The sequence below is a fragment of the Abramis brama genome, assembly GCF_963993115.1.
Source record: "Abramis brama genome assembly, chromosome: 13".
Taxonomy (NCBI): domain Eukaryota; kingdom Metazoa; phylum Chordata; class Actinopteri; order Cypriniformes; family Leuciscidae; genus Abramis; species Abramis brama.
In genome coordinates, this window is record NC_139975.1 from 3363577 (window position 1) to 3380707 (window position 17131).

General features: G+C 36.3%; 1 protein-coding gene across 1 annotated transcript; it reads right to left on the bottom strand.

Annotated features, from left to right (window-relative positions):
* Positions 1–598: 598 nt before the first annotated feature.
* Positions 599–16591, bottom strand: fnta (farnesyltransferase, CAAX box, subunit alpha). Its single transcript, XM_084133090.1, has 9 exons — positions 16353–16591; positions 15055–15140; positions 14128–14242; positions 13392–13496; positions 12779–12905; positions 11547–11695; positions 9462–9524; positions 8356–8533; positions 599–1226 (listed from the first exon to the last, which is right to left on the bottom strand). Exons 1-9 carry the CDS (start codon positions 16484–16486, stop codon positions 1059–1061), a joined length of 1125 nt encoding a protein of 374 aa, XP_083989216.1. The 5' UTR covers positions 16487–16591; the 3' UTR covers positions 599–1058.
* Between the last annotated feature and the right edge of the window lie 540 nt (positions 16592–17131).

Sequence of the window (17131 nt, forward strand, 5' to 3'; positions counted from 1 at the left end):
AACGGTAATGATTTTTGCCCAGTACCCCTGGTTTCTCTGTGCATGTACACTGCTTTATCGTGTGATTTAACTGTGCGAACTTAAACCTTTCAGTCTTTCCTCAATAAAATCACAGGGTTTAAGGCTAAGGTTAAAGTTGTAGTCGGCTTATTAAACATAACCAGCGTTAGACACTCAAGAGCACCGTTAAAAAGTTTGCGGTCAGTAAGGTTTTTTTAAAAATATTTTTGAATGACGTTTCTTTTGATTGTTTTTTTTTTCTTTTTTCATGATTTTTTGCTGCATAGAAAGTTCAAAAGAACAGCATTTATTTGAAATAGAAATCTTTTAACGTTAACATTATACAATCTTACTGACCTCAAACTTTTGCACGGTAGCGTACATTCTAAAGTAAAACATTTTAGTGTAAGGTTAAGAGATGTATACAATTAATTTTTCAAAAGCTTAGGCGTTATGTTAGTTGTCTATCTGCTAAAAATGTTGAAATCTGTCCATAAATCAGACACTACAGGCACACATGAAAACAGTCTTCTTGTTACAAGACACTTTCAGATCCTCATTTCAACCAAGAAATGCAAAAATGCAAGACAAAAAGTCATTCAGCTTTAGCATTAATCATTATTATTTCTGAACATAAAAAATGCGTGTACAGTCAGTCTGAGCAGAGTTTGGTAACACAGACCAGGAGATGCTTTGGCAAGAGAAGCTTCTGACTACACCTGAAGCATGTCAGTTAGGTATTTGCTTTGATAAATGACACTTTTGACCTCTGAAAAGATAAATGTATGAGTATGAATACCTGCCAAACTCCCAGTGTTCACTTCATTCACTGCAAGGTGAGTGTACAGCTCACTCAGAGCATTTAAGCATATGGCTACTTGGGAGTTTAACGCCGTTCTGACTTGCAAGCACTGCTGTTGAAGCCTGGCTGTGCGCACGCACACACACACACACACACACACACACACACACACACTCTCATACACAGATAAAGAGTCTATCATGTCTCAGTGTTTCTTATTCCTCCTCTCAGCATGTGTCCAGGTGTGTGTTTCTCCTCAGGGGTCGATGGGCTCACCGTCGAGATGCTGGGACGAGGGAGGAGGCGGAGCTAAAGTAGAGGGGGCGGAGTCACCCGAGCCATACGTGTTCTGGAGAGATCGGGACACGTAATCCCAGTATTCCCTTCGAATGGTGTCCTTCTCCTCGGCCAGGAACTTACAAAGCTAAAACACACAAACAAAATCAAGGCTCTTTATCATCGACGGAGACCGTAGAGATGCATCAGGACACAAGAGCTGTCAAATAAATAAAAAAATTTCTAAGATTCTTCTAAAAAAAAAAAAACCCAAAAAACCTGTGCATTCTAATTTTTGTTGTGTCAAGAGGTGCACGAGACATGATGATGACGCAGTGTGTTTTTGTTAGCTTATCCAATACAGCGCGGTGCGCATGCTTCGTTACTTTGAGAAATGGCGAGAAAAGGCTTCAAGCTGACGAAAACCCTCTCAGTTGGTGGCAAAAATCATGCAACGACGTACTTGACCAAACCTCAAGTTGAGCGTCTGGTGTTTTTGACGAACAATATGTAGATGTAGTGAGTAGAAGTGGAGTGTTTCTGAATGGCAGTTCACTGTTTTGTGTTCATGTAGTTCATTACGTTGTCGAATCGTGTTTTCTCAGGTTACTGATGCCCTTACAGTTTTATGCACTATGGTAACCTAATTTTCCTTGCATGCACATTAAAGAAATGATATTTTATTATATTATATACATTATATTATATATAATATTTTAAGAACAATTGTTTCGAAATTTAATGCTCTTTAAAAAGTGAATGTCATTTCATTTCAATAAAACATGCTATGCTTGATTTGGTTTAAATTTGTTTATTGCGCTCGCTTGCGCCCTCTTGTGGGCATAGGAGACAATACAGTATTTTTTTTAAAGTATTGCCTTTAGAATTCAAATAGAATTAGGCAAATATTTTAGTCAAGTCACCTTTATTTATATAGCGCTTTTTACAATACAGATTGTTTCAAAGCAGCCTTACAGAGATAACAGGAAAATAATGCAACAGCGTTTGTTGAAAATAGCATCACAGTCCAGCTGAAGCAAGCTCAGTGATGTTCAAGAAGATGTCTGATGAGATTTTAAACTCCAAGACATTGCGTGAACACTGTACATATTTCAAACGGTGTAAAACAACAGGGGAGTAAATGCAGCTCTGACATTTCCCCATGTAACGAGCGTCTGCGTGCGAGAACCGACGGCTCCCTCTGAGAGACAGTAAAAGCTCGTTCAGACTTTATGAAAGGAAATCTGCTGGTTATACTCATCAATATTCTGCACTTCACAGTCTCACGGAAAGGTCAGCGGTCTGAGTTCTCAAGCTCGACCTGATGAGGAATTCTCTAGAAACATGAGCAGAATCCTTTCTAGAACCTTTCAAGAATTGTGAAGCTTCCACTATAGAACCCCTCAGAACCATTTTAGAACTATTCTGAGGGTTCCACTGTAGAAAGCATCACACATATTATATAACTATGTGATGGTTCCATAGAAGAACCCCTTATAACCATTCTAGAACTAATCTGAGGGTTCCACTGTAGAAAGCAATCACAAATATTATATAACAATGTGAGGGTTCCACTATCGAACACCTCAGAACTATTTTAGACCTATTCTGAGGGTTCCATTATAGAAACCATCACGAATATTCTATAACACGATGAGGGTTTCACAGAGGAACCGCTCATGACCGTTCTGGAAATGTTGTGAGGGTTCTGATGCCATCACAAATATTCTAGAACCATGTGAGGTTTCCAGAGCAGAACCGTAAAAATGTCACTATAAAAACATCACTATTTTATAACTATGTGTGAGGGTTCCACTTATAGAACCCCTCAGAACCATTCTAGAACAATTCTGAGAGTTCCACTGTAGAAACCATCACAAATATTTTAGAACAGTGTGAGGTTTCCACAGTAGAAACCATTAGAACCATTTTAGAATTATTGTAAAAGTTCCACTGTAGAAGCCATCACAAATATTCTAGAACCATGTGAGGGTTCAACTATAGAACCCCTCAGAACCGTTTTAGAACTATTCTGAGGTTTCCACTGTAGAAACCATCACAAATATTCTATAACCATTCAAGGTCTCACTATAGAACAGAACCATTTTAGAACTATTCTGAGGGTTCCACTATAGAAAGCATCACACATATTCTATAACTGTGTGATGGTTCCACAGTAGACCCCCTCAGAACCATTTAAGACCTGTTGTGAGGGTTCTACTGTAGAAACCATCACAAATATTTTAGAACAGTGTGAGGTTTCCACAGTAGAAACCATTAGAACCATTTTAGAATTATTGTAAAAGTTCCATCAAAAATATTCTATAACCATGTGAGGGTTCAACTATAGAACCCCTCAGAAACTGTTCTGAGAGTTCCACTGTAGAAACCAACAGAAATTTTCTAGAACAGTGCGAGGTTTCATTAGAAACCATCAGAAACATTCTAGAACCGTGTGAGGTTTCCACAGTAGAACCCCTCAGAACCAATTGTAGAACTATTCTAAGGGTTCCACTGTAGGAACATCACAAACATTCTAGAACTATGTGAGGGTTCAACTATAGAACCCCTCAGAACCAATTGTAGAACTATTCTAAGGGTTCCACTGTAGAAACATCACAAACATTCCAGAACTATGTGAGGGTTCCACAAAAGAACCATTCTAGAATGGTTTAAGGGTTACATCAAATAATCGTTTAGAACCTTTCTAGAACTATGTGAGACAGTGTTCCATACCACAAGCTAGGGATGCACCGATCCGATACTCAGTATCGGTATCGGCTCCGATACTGCCATTTTTGGCGGATCGGGTATCGTCAGACAAGGCCGATCCAAATCCGATATTGTGCGTATACTATTCAGTGTTATTGTTAAGCCCCACAAAAGACACACAAACATTATAAAGCACCATAAGTTTTCGTGCACAATATTATAAGTGTTGTGAAGCCATTATATAGTATAATGTGAGATATAAATTAATATTTAAGTCGTTAAATTCAAGATCACGTAAACGTTTCCCTCAGCTGCGGCTGTCAATCATTCTCCATTCAGCACTCAAACAGCGCATCGCGTTCGGTTACGACAGTTAACACGATGAAACTCTCTCCAAGATGATTCAATGTTAGCCTACTATTGAGTTAGCCTACTTGATCTGTAGATAAATCTATGGTTTCGCATAAAACAACTTTATCTTGCTGGACTTTATTGCTGTACCTTAATCATGTTACTTTCTAAGGGTGTCTGTTAGATCACAACACTGGAGTAAAGTCAGGTAGGCCTACTATTTGTTCTTCACGCGCACAGTTACTGAAATAATTTAAAACTGTTAAAAGAAAATGCTGAATAGACTATTGCATAGATAGATACTGTATAATACACTACGCATCAATATGTATTTTCTTTGTGCTTTAAACTTTTCAATGCGGACTCGACGCGCTGCGCGCTGTGACTCGTGTTGCTTCAAGCGCATCATTCTGCGCTCGGGATGCGCATAAGCGCTCTGTGCCGCACTGTATTGGAGCCTTTCATATCATAATACAGTGACGCAATGAAACATTATCAATAGCCGTTCTTGTTCTGTCCTATCTATTATGTTGCTACCTCATTAAATAGCTGTGCTATACATTTAAAAAATGTCTCAATTTTATTGTAGGCTATAAAATAATTTATATTTTTGATTTTTGTTGTTGTTTTTCATGAATGTATTTTATAACAATACAAAGAGCAATGTGTAAAGTTTTACCAGATTTAGTGTTACACCTATTGTCTCTAATTTGTTCCCCACTAAACATTTTTTTCCACAAAATGTTCAAATTTTATACAATTATTGTGCACTCGTGATTTTTCTAGACTAAATTTTACTGCTGAATTATCCACTAATTTAGTTTATAATAGCATTTATGTCAGATTATGATCATATATTTTTTGTTGTTGTTTTTCTTTTTTTCAGTTCTTATTATCAGTTCAACACAGAGTTATAGAAATTCTACTTGATTAAAAAAAAAACTGCGCTGGTATCGGTACGGATCGGTATCGGCCGATACTCAGAATTTTTGGTATCGGATCGGTTCTGAAAAAATGGTATCGTTGCATCCCTACCACAAGCTCTCAGAAACATTCTAGAACCGCTTGCGGGGTTACAACAAATAATCTTTTAGAACCATTCTAAAACCATGTGAGAGTTCAAATGACCAATTCTTTAGAATCATGAAAAATCCTTTCTACATCCACTACAACTGAGAACTTTATGATAGATTCTGTTCTGATCAAATCTAGAACTGAGTGTTCCAAAATAAAATTGGGTTACACTTTATTTTAAGGTGTCTTTGTCACACTGTAATTATACATTTAAGTACTGAATAAAATTAAGCAACTACATGTACTTACTAAAGGGTTAGGAATAGGGTTTGGTTTGGTAAAGGGGTTAGTTGCATGTAATTATGTAATGCATGTAATAATTAATAGGTATTACTATAGTAACTACATGTAACACATGTAACAATAACACTGTAAAATAAAGTGTTACCTAAAAATTGGTTCTAGAATCACGTGAGGATTCAGAGAATACAGTTCTAGAACTATGCAATTCACTGAATAAAGTTTTTTTTTTTTAACTTCACATTTCATAACCGTGGACATTTCTCCTCTGAACGCTCCTCATATTCCTCATCTCATATGCGTGTGAGGGCGGCGGAAGCTGAAAGGTTGAACCAGCTTTTAAACACATACACATGGCCTCAATTTCAAAACAGAAAATCATTTTCAACTCCATCATGATCATCATTGTGGCTCCGGATGAGAAACGCACAGAAAAGAAATCTCATTAACCTCCACACACACACACACACACAACATCCGCACGTTTGCAGAGGAAAACACGAGGCCTGTCACGGAGAAATACTCCAGAGACGAATAATACTTTCTCCGTTTTGATTTTCCCTCCTTCACGGTGCAGACAAGCTCTTTGTTGTACGGAGGCAGCCATGTAATGTTTTATATGCATTTAGTTTGATATGAAACCATAGATCAATAATTAACTAACATCTATTAAAGTTGTGTTGAGTTAATATTTAAAGACAAGTGCTGTCAGCTGAAAACAGAATTTCAAAAGTCTCTAATTACCCAAATCACTGGACGTGGATGATGTCTATTTTCTTTTTTTGTATGAACCGCCAAACTGTGAAATATTCAACAGATTCTATAAAATATAGATATCCGTGAGTGAACCTGAACGCTACAAGAGATGAAATATTACTACACAAACGGATGAAACCACGTATTCTTTATGAAAACGCTTTACATGTAATATGGGCTAATTAAATATTTATGATGAAAAACTCATAAAAGAATCGCTCCTAACTGAGTTCATCAGTTCTTAAAGTACAGTAATGTTGCACAAGGGCACGTTATGTGCGTTTTGCAAAGTTCTACAACAGCAGTTTTGCATCAATTACACGCTTTGATGATTATTCAACGATTTAAAACTATAAATATGCTGTTATTAACTGTAAGGCAGACATTTACTCACAAAATGGAAACTTCACAGCAAGCAACGTTTACATGCACAGTAATATCAGCATTTGGTTATATTCTGAATATGCATGCGTGATGCAAATGCATTTAATAACACAGATGGCATATGATTGTATACAAGAGAGTAGCAGGAAGAAAGACAGCAGTTTTGATTACTTGTCTACTGGTATATTCAAACCTATGAAGACTATTTTATTTAAATAAAGGCTTAATAACAGGGTTTGTACAGATACTGTAAAAAGAAATTCCAGGACTTTTCAAACACTTCTTTTTTGGTTTTCAGGGACTACAATCAGAGATCGCACTTATCAAACAACGTCTTTAGTATTTTTTAAACTCAAATTATAGATATTAGGTATCCAAAATACGTTTTTAATAATATACAGTATCAGTCAAAAGTTTGGAAACATTACTATTTTTAATGTTTTTGAAAGAAGTCTCTTATGCTCATCAAGCCTGCAGTTAAAAAAAAACAAGACAAAAAAAAAACAGTAATATTATGAAATATTATTACAATTTAAAATAATGTTTCTCTTTTTTAATATACTTTAAAATGTAATTTATTTTTGTGATGCAAAGCTGAATTTTCATCAGCAAGTACTCCAGTCTTTGGTGTCTTATGATCCTTCAGAAATCATTCTAATATCCTGATTTATGATCAATGTTAATATTTTTTTATAACCTGAGATACTTTTTTCAGGATTATTTGATGAATAAAAAGTTAAAAAGAACTGTATTTATTTAGAATAGAAATCTTTTGTAACAATATACACTACCGTTCAAAAGTTTGGGAACAATAACTATTTTTTTTAAAAGAAATTAGTACTTTAATTCAACAAGGATGCGTTAAATTGATAAAAGGTGATGGTAACGATTTCTATTGTTAGAAATGTTTTTATTTTGAATAAATGCTGTTTTTATGAATAAATGCTGTTAACGTTTTACTCATCAATGAATCCTGAAAAAAGTATTCCAAAAAAATATATTAAACAGCACAACTGTTTCCATCATTGATAATAACTGAGTATCAAATCATCATATTAGAATGATTTCTGAAGGATCATAAGACACCAAAGACTGGAGTACTTGCTGATGAAAATTCAGCTTTGCATCACAAAAATAAATTACATTTTAAAATATATTAAAAAAGAGAACCATTATTTTAAATTGTAATAATATTTCATAATATTACTGTTTTTTTGTTTTGTTTTGTTTTTAAACTGCAGGCTTGATGAGCATAAGAGACTTCTTTCAAAAACATTAAAAATAGTAATGTTTCCAAACTTTTGACTGGTACTGTATATTAAATACAAAATGTATGGCGGCTATTATTGTTCAATACATAATATTTTATATTATAATGTTGGCGTATTTTGTATTGAGAAAAGGTCTGATGGGGGTTTATCAGACGGGCTGCTGTGTTAATTTAGCATGAGAAGATTGTATTTGTGCTTTTTCCAAAAAAAATCAAATTTCATATATATTGTATTTAAATAAATCAAGCACTTTTCATGTAACCTCTTTGTAAATATGGTTGTTTTCAAGGGTTTTCCAGGAGTTAATTTTCAAAAAGTCAAACTTTAAGCACCTTGTACGAACCCTTGTAATAAGGATCTGAATCGTAAAATGATGCTCCCTTGTTGTGTGTGTGTGTGTGTGTGTGTGTGTGTGTGTGTGTGTGTGTGTGTGTGTGTGTGTGTGTGTGTGTGTGTGTGTGTGTGTGTGTGTGTGAAGTCCCAGCTCACCTCCAAGGCCTTGTTGAGTGTGTCTCGCTGGTCATGGCTGGAGTTGTTGGTCTCCAGAGCGTCTTCGTAGAGGTCGATCAGGAAGGCGGTGAGATATGGAGAACTGCACGAGTCCTGAAGCTCGGTCACTTGCTCCAGAAGTCCAGGATATGAGGACAAACCACCATCCTGTAGGATCCTGAGTCACAGAACACACACATGCATCATCTATACATATCACATGACATAAGCGACCCTGGACCACAAAACCAGTCACATGGGTAAATTATTTTAAATTGAGATTTGTACATAATCTGAAAGCTGAATAAATAAGCTTTCCATTGATGTGTGGTTTGTTAGGATATGACAATATTTGGTCGAGATACAACTATTGTAAATCTGGAATCTGAGGATGCAAAAAAATCGAAACATTGAGAAAATCTCCTTTAAAGTTGTTCATTTATGTTGGCGATTGTGCAGCATTCACTCACAAAAATACATGTTTTATATATTTACGGTAGAAAATGTACAAAATATCTTCATGGAACATGATCTTTACTTAATATCCTAATGACTTTTGGCATAAAAGAAAAATCGATAATTTTGACCCATACAATGTATTGTTGGCTATTGCCACAGATATACCCGTGCGACTCGAGACTGGTGACGTGATCCAGGGTCACACATGTCATGATCTACACATATATGTTTTGTCTGTTTGTTTTATTATTAATATACAATATGTTAATGCTTTGGCAACATTGTGATACACAGTCATGCTAATAAAACTCATTTGAAATTGAAAATTGAAAATGAAATTAATCAAGATGTTCTGAGATAAACACCAACACATCTAAATAAATATGCAATGTTTAAAACTGGTATTTATTTATTTCAAAGTATGAGCAACAGCAATAGTGACGCTTGCCTTGGCAAACACTGGATCTGTTAATGATCCATGTTATGTTTTTGTCCATATATTCTTATAAGCATTTATTCAGGCTCTTCAGTGCAAACTGTGTTTATCTTCTTCTGTTACTGGTGATCGTCTGCCATCTGCTGGTGTACGCTTGAAATGTACTGTGTGTTTGAACAAGAAATCTTAATCAGATGTTTATATCTCTCACCCTTTTAAATAGTTCCAAGCGCTCTCGTTGTGAGGAGCTTTCTTTATTTGTTTCAGTGTGTACCTGAGAGAGAGAGAGAGAGAGAGAGAGAGAGAGAGAGTGAGAGAGTGAGAGAGAGAGAGAGAGAGAGAGACTTTATTAAATAATTTAAAACCAATTAATAAAAATACACTTTACTCAAGACATTAAGCAAAAAATCATTCATCATCCTTATCAAAGCACAACATTTCTTTATGATTCCATACATTTTCAAATGTATGGAAAAGAGAGAGGAGCATTGCATGGGTAATTGGTCAGTTTTACTTGCCAGTAACAAATAATAGTCTTTGAATGTTAATTAAAAAATAATAATTATTGTTTTAAAAGCAGGTAGAATCAAATAAACATTCACATGTTGCAGTATTTGCTTGGAAGCAGCTTTAAGTTATTCATATGAGCAGCGCAGCGACACTAATGATCCGTTTTATATGATATAAATCTTTGTTAATGTTCATGAAAGGCATTATAAAGCGTTAATGACGGTATAGAGTAAAAAAATATACATAGATTTCCTTTTAGAATTAGAAACAAGGACAAAATAAGTTTGAACTTCTCATTATTGTAATTGTTTAGATGCATCAAGTTATTGAATAATCACTCTTCAATCTGCGTAAAGCAAAACTGATAAAGACAGTGACTCGCCGCCATCTACAGCTGGCTTTAGTTTCATATTTAAAAGTATCACTTCATCATTTATTTATGCCATTGTAATTGCATTCATGCCACATGTGAACAGCATTAAACTGTGCAAATACAGTGCTATGCATAAGTTTAGACACCCCTATGTTAAATTCCCATAGAGGCAGGCAGATTTTTATTTTTAAAGGCCAGTTACTTCATGGATCCAGGATACTATGCATCCTGATAAAGTTCCCTTGGCCTTTGGGATTAAAATAGCCCCACATCATCACATAGCCTTCACCATACCTAGAGATTGGCATGGTTTTATTTCAGTTAGCCTAATAGCTAGTTTGATTTGCATTGAGAGATGATCTTATGGAAAGTACCCCATGCCAACATAGGGGTGTACTCACTTATGCACCCTGTATTTTAAGGAAGAACATTTATTTATTTACGATACATTATTCATTCACAAAGAAAATTGGTGTCCTTAAAGGTTGGATTTTTCCTAATTTTTTTAATTAAGGCATTAAGTTCAATTTCCAAAAGATGATTTTTTGTTCCTCTTTTTAGTCAACTTTAGCATGGGTGTCTAAACTTATGCATAGCACTGTACATTTAAGTTGATACTGATTTCATTTGATTTGATTCAATTATTGATTTAATTTAATCTATTGCTTTATTTATTGTATTAATAATTAAATGAATGGAATTTTGACCCAAAACATGCCAATACTCAATAATAAAAAAACTCAATAATAACGTTATCATACATATTTAATGACAATGTTTCTACTTGTTTGTTTGATGGTTGTCATAAAAAACGATGGATTTATTCAAACATACATTAAATATCTTCCAACATACCTTCTGATGTTCACTCATGTTTATTTTGTGCTGTAACTAGTAAAGCGGAAGAGATGATCGGTTCACGTGCCGCTTTGCTTGATCTGAGGCACATTAAAGAGCCACAAAACGCTATTTATTGTTTGAATTTCATAAAACAACCGAGCTAAGAAGTAACAAAGCACATTTTAAAGCTTTAAACATTTAAAACTGTGATTTATTGGATGGAAGCGCTACAAAATTGTTCATTCATCAACTGAAAACAGCTTAGATTGAAAGATTGATTCTTATCGATATCGGTTGTTAAAAAAAACGAGAATCGATTAAAATAGAGAAATGTATATTTTTAACCCAGCCCTAGTGTGTATTGAAGAAATATACAGATTTCCTTTTGTACTAAGGACAAAATAAGTTTAAACATTTCATTATTGTAATTTTTTCAGATGTATCACAAGTTGGTGAATAATCACTCAAAACTTTTAAAGCCTGAGAACCAAAACAAAAATGAATTGTGAGTTTTGCGCAAGAATGTTATCTTTGAGCGAAAGGGTTCTGGTTTTGTCAGTGAATAAGACTCACTGCACTTCTCTGTCGAGGACGGCAGGGTCGGAGTATCCGCTGGTGTGACTGATGACGAAGTGTCTCTGATTCCAGGCCGAGTTATTCCTCACGTCCTCCTCTAACAGTTCCTCCACATACTCCAGCTCTCCATCCCACAGCTTATACTCCTGTGACACACACTCAGACCATGAACATGTGCACCGAGACCAAGGGCCGGTTTCACAAAGCTATTTTAGACCGGTCTATAGTGTTAGACGAGTCTATAATTCGCTCATAGACTAGTCTAATGAAAGTTAGTCTGTTTCACAAAAATAAAGACTGACTTAATTTAGACCAAAAACATTAGACACCTCTTACCCCCGGGCTAACTGAGGTCTAAGACTCTGTTACCTTGGCAACCACCAGTAACAATCAGTTACATTACAGACAGACAAAAGAAAAGGGAAATGCTCATAATTTAAACATTTCTTCTTGTTACTACATTCTCCGCTAAATTTCCCAAGTAAAATGCCCTTGTATCTGTTATACTCCTCCAACAAACACATATTCTCCGCTGGGGTAAACTGCACTGAGCGGCTGAATGCGCTTACTCGATCCGCCATGTTTTTTGTTTTGAAAAGTGTCTTATTTTACCCAGAATGCATTGCAGTGTAGTCCTACTTAAGATAGTCAGAGTCTTCAGTGCTTTGTGCAACGGTCTGATTTAGATGTCTATCTGAAGTCTGACTATCTACTATATCTAAGCCATAGTCAAAGTCTATCTTTGTGAAACCGGCCCCAAGTCGGTACTGAAATTTTAGAAAACTTTGATGCTTTGAGCGGTTGAGCGGAATCATAAACACCTCTGATTGGCCATTGTGTTCACGAGCTCACCGGATATGTCTGTGATTGGCTACAAAGATCAGCGCACAGGAGAGTTTGAAAGTGTTTTGAAAGCAGGAGCGTTTGAAAGCACAAGCAGGACCGAACCGCTGACAGACGGCTGCTTTCAAACGCTCCTGTGTGTATCCGTGTGTAAGCGCTCGCTGAAGAGCGTCATTGATGTATATTTACAATATGTTTTTGAAGCGCTGATCATTGTAGCCAATCACAGACATACTTGAGCTTGTGAACACAATAGCCAATCAGAGGCGTTTATGATTCCGCTCAAAGCATCACATTTTTGGTACCGAAGTCGGTGCTTTTGACAACACTACACGCATGCAGATCAGCGAACAGTTTACACGCCACGCGAGGCTGTGAATCTGTACCTGGATGACCCACTGTCTGTGCTGCCACGCGTGGTAATTCTTCGCATCTTGACTGAGAATTTCTGCTACAAACTGCAGCTCATCCGATGTGTCGTTCAGCCACTCCACCACCATCCGCCTGTGATGCCTGCACAAATTGTTTAATAAATAATAATTATTTCACTTTGTTGCGGCTCCTCTCTTCCCAGTCTGTCAGTAACGCTCTGTTTACTTCCTGTCTCTATGAAGCCTCTCCTTCTGAAAAGCACACTGTGCTCTGATTGGTCGGCTGAAGCAGTGTGTTGTGATTGGTCGAGCGCTTCGAGTGTGTTTGGGAAATGTCCCGCCCCTTCCCATAACCGCCAGTTTAACACACTACTAACTAACTCAACCAGGCCCCGCCCCTTTATTCTGCGCATTAATTATTATAATGAGGAATATTGTGACGTGTTCGTTCCCAGAAGAAACTCAAGACTACAATGGAGGCGTTTCAGGAGTTCAGAAACACTGACACTGATATAGAGAAGAACTGTGGGACTTTGCAGAGCTTTATCATGATCAAACAGCAACATTACACACTGAAGAGAGAAGAAGATCTGTAAAAAACAAAAACTACTGGCTGAGGTGGACTTACCAAACCTGGTAGTTCTTGGGCTGGTCTTCTATGATGGCCGTGATATACCTCATCTCCTCTCTCAGGTCTTTATCTAGAGCCTGCAGTAAAACTCTTCTGTAGTGCCTACACACACATCAACACACGCAGTTTAACGCAGGACTCAAGCGTCTTGAACTTGCTTTGTAGCTTTTTGCAGTTTTGATGTTTAAATCTGCAACAGTGCAGACTGGGAAATGTGTTATAGGAAATAGTGTATGTGTTATATACAGAAATAAACACTTATATTGAGCAAGGATTAAACTGATTAAAAGACATTTACATCGTTGCAAAAGATTCAATTCCAAATAAATGTTTTTTGAACTTTCTATTCATCAAAGAATCCTGAAAAATTAAATGTATGACGGTTTCCACAATTTTTTTCAACACTGATAATAATCATAAATGTTTCTTGAGCATCAAATCATCATATTAGAGTGATTTCTGGAGGATCATGTGACACTGAAGACTGGAGTAATGATGCTGAAAATACAGCTTTGATCACAGGAATAAATTACACTTTACTAGATATTCACGTAGAAAACTGATGATTTACATTATAATAATATTTCAGAATTTTTACTGTATTTTTGATCAAATAAATGAGCAGAAGAGACATTTTTGAATGGTATTTTATCAGGTTTGCCATTAAAAGTGCACTGGGCTGTATCATATTTCACATTTATATGTCATAAAATTTAAACATCAGTCGTCTCACCACACGGTGTAGTTGGCGGCGTTAAGCTCGATGGCTTCAGCGGTCAGTGCAAACGCTCGGTCACTCTTCTCGTCGTTCTTCAGGAGCGCTCTGAACATGTCAAACACGTCTGTGACTGCAGATGACAAGACAAACCTTTAACATTTCATGTGCCTTACAGTCCCCCTGTGGTGAAAATTCAGCTTTTAATGTTGTTTATGTGTCTATGTGGTGTTTTTAATCTGCTTAAACCATGTGTAAATTCATAAGTCGACAGCATTGCTGAGTATTTTCTCCTTAAAACTGCAGTGAACCAAAGACAGTCTCAAAAACACGCTTTGAAATCGCTGGTGTTTCTGACGTCACAAACTACCTTGTAACCAATCAGATCAACGTGTGATCGTCAACCAGTGGATCTCTGAGCTGAGTGAGTGAGTGGAGGCGGGGCTCATTTGCATATTCATAGAACCGCGCATACTAAATGACGCAAGGGTGTCGAGTTACATTCAAGATATTTTAAGGCATGACGATTTTTTTTTCCAAGGAAAAAACTTTCAAATATGTCATTTTAATGATCAAAGATGAGTTTTAAGGGATAAAATGATTGACTACAGGGGGACTTTAACTAAACCAACAACTAACAGCTTACAGTGAGCTAGTCATCATCACAAAATAAACCCTGACAGCATGACCGGGTCTTGAATCGGACTGAAATTATTTATTTTGTGATAATTACGGCTCACATTACCACATTAATTGCATGACTACTTAAATAAATAAATGGAAATGAAAAAGAACAATGGACATAAATTGGGATTATTCAATAATGTGAGAAGAAAACGAGTGTGGAGTGATACGAGAGATATGAAAGAAACGGGACAATGATAATGTGTGATACAAAAAAAAGAAAAAAAAAAGAGCAAACATCATTGAATAAAGGGCACTTACATTTCTCTGAATAAGCAATCTTCACCACAGGGTTTGGTCCATCATCTTGAGGAACCGGTTCTAGATCGGCCCACTCTTTTCTGTCCCTAAAACAAGCACATTAAATGACAGTTCATACACTTGCTAGTTAAAGAGCCCAGTCATTTCACTTTAGCAAGACTTCATCAAACGGACTCTATTTTGAATTAATAAAGCCAAAGAAGTGATTTCGTTAATATCTTGAATGTGATATGACTCGATATGACATTTTGAACCAGCAGCCATCAATAACAATATCAATGTTCTTCTCATCTAGATTAAAGTCGCCATTTAATCAAAATTTACAAATCTTTGTTTTTAAGGAATATTTCAGTGTTTATTATAAATGATTTATTGGTACACATTATTACTCTTTTAATAATCTTGAATCAGAATAACTTCCTCTCGCAGCATCTCTTCTCTGATGATGTGGGTGGGGCTATAACCTGTCACTCACATGAGATCAGCCAATAGCAAACCACAACCATCTAATCAATTCCCCACAGACAAAATCAAGCCACGCCCACATTTGTTCTTGTTCCAGAAGCGTTTCACTCGGATATATGACACAATAGATCACAACTTATGTTTCATGTCACTTCAAGTCTCTTTTAGTCCTACCTATTTATTTTGATTAAGTTCATATAACATATCATAATCCTCTTCAGCAAGTTTTATTCAGAATCAGGCAGAAATAATGGCAGCTAAGGTGGTCAGAGTGTCAATAGAATGAATCAATCAATAAAGAAAACGGTTCATTTGAATCTCTTCATTCTCACAAACTCACAAAGGCTCAATTTTAAGGAAAATCTTGTGTGACTCACTCAGAATCAATTAAACTAACCTCAGAAAACACCTACTGTAAATCAGGATTAAACCCAGTCCTGATCTGGATTAAACAGACTCATTCGGCCAAGGATTACAACTACAGGGACTCTCTTCAGATCATGTGAATCTCTCAGAAAATGAGAAATGAACGCGGCCACAATGAGTTATTTTAGTGGCTGCAAACTTCTAACTTAGGATATATAAAACTTGCTCACGAGATTTGCTAAAACTTTAACTCAGATCTTTTTAAAGCGCTCCTGATTCAGTTCATGTGAAAAACTCATCTAACTAATACAGCTCTCTGTACACTGATGTGCATTGATTGTATGTAACGAACCGTGTCATCTAAAAGCTGACGTCCAACACAATACAGAGGAGAATGAGTAAATTAAACATCTGCAATTGAAGTGATTAGCCGCACACTTTCATGCTAAGCTAGCTGCTAAGCTCACCTGTAGAAGATGTAACCTCCTTTAACAGGCTCCTCGTACTCCATCTCTGCCTCGTCCACGATGTTCTCCTCTTCCACTCCGTCCTCCTCCAAACTCTCCGCCACGGAGTTGGACATTTCTTCAACAGAAGACATTGCAGAAAACTGCACCTTGCTAATGCTAACTGTGCAGACTGGAGGCTATGGGAGATGACAGACGCGTGAAGGCAGAGCCACGCCAGATCGAGACGCTTTCAAAATAAAAGACTGAGTGAGAACGCTTTCAAAATAAAAGACCGAGTGAGAACGCTTTCAAAATAAAAGACTGAGTGAGAACGCTTTCAAAATAAAAGACTGATAAAGACTTTCAAAATAAAAGACTGAGTGAGAACGCTTTCAAAATAAAAGACTGAGTGAGAACGCTTTCAAAATAAAAGACCGAGTGAGAACGCTTTCAAAATAAAAGACCGAGTGAGAACGCTTTCAAAATAAAAGACTGATAAAGACTTTCAAAATAAAAGCCTGATGAAGACGCCATCAAAATAAAAGTCTGATCTAGACAAAATCTGGTACAACATCTGGCCCATTTCCATCACATAGGAAATAAAAACAAGCTTTTGTAAATCACAATGACATTAAATAGTCATCATTATGACACATTAAGTCATATTTATAAGATGAAGTCAAAGTTATAACTTTTTATCTAATAATTGTGAGTCAAAATTACAACTTAGAATGTCATAATTTTTCCTTTTTATGTCATAAATGTGACTTTTCAATGTCATGTTTCTGTCTTAGCAT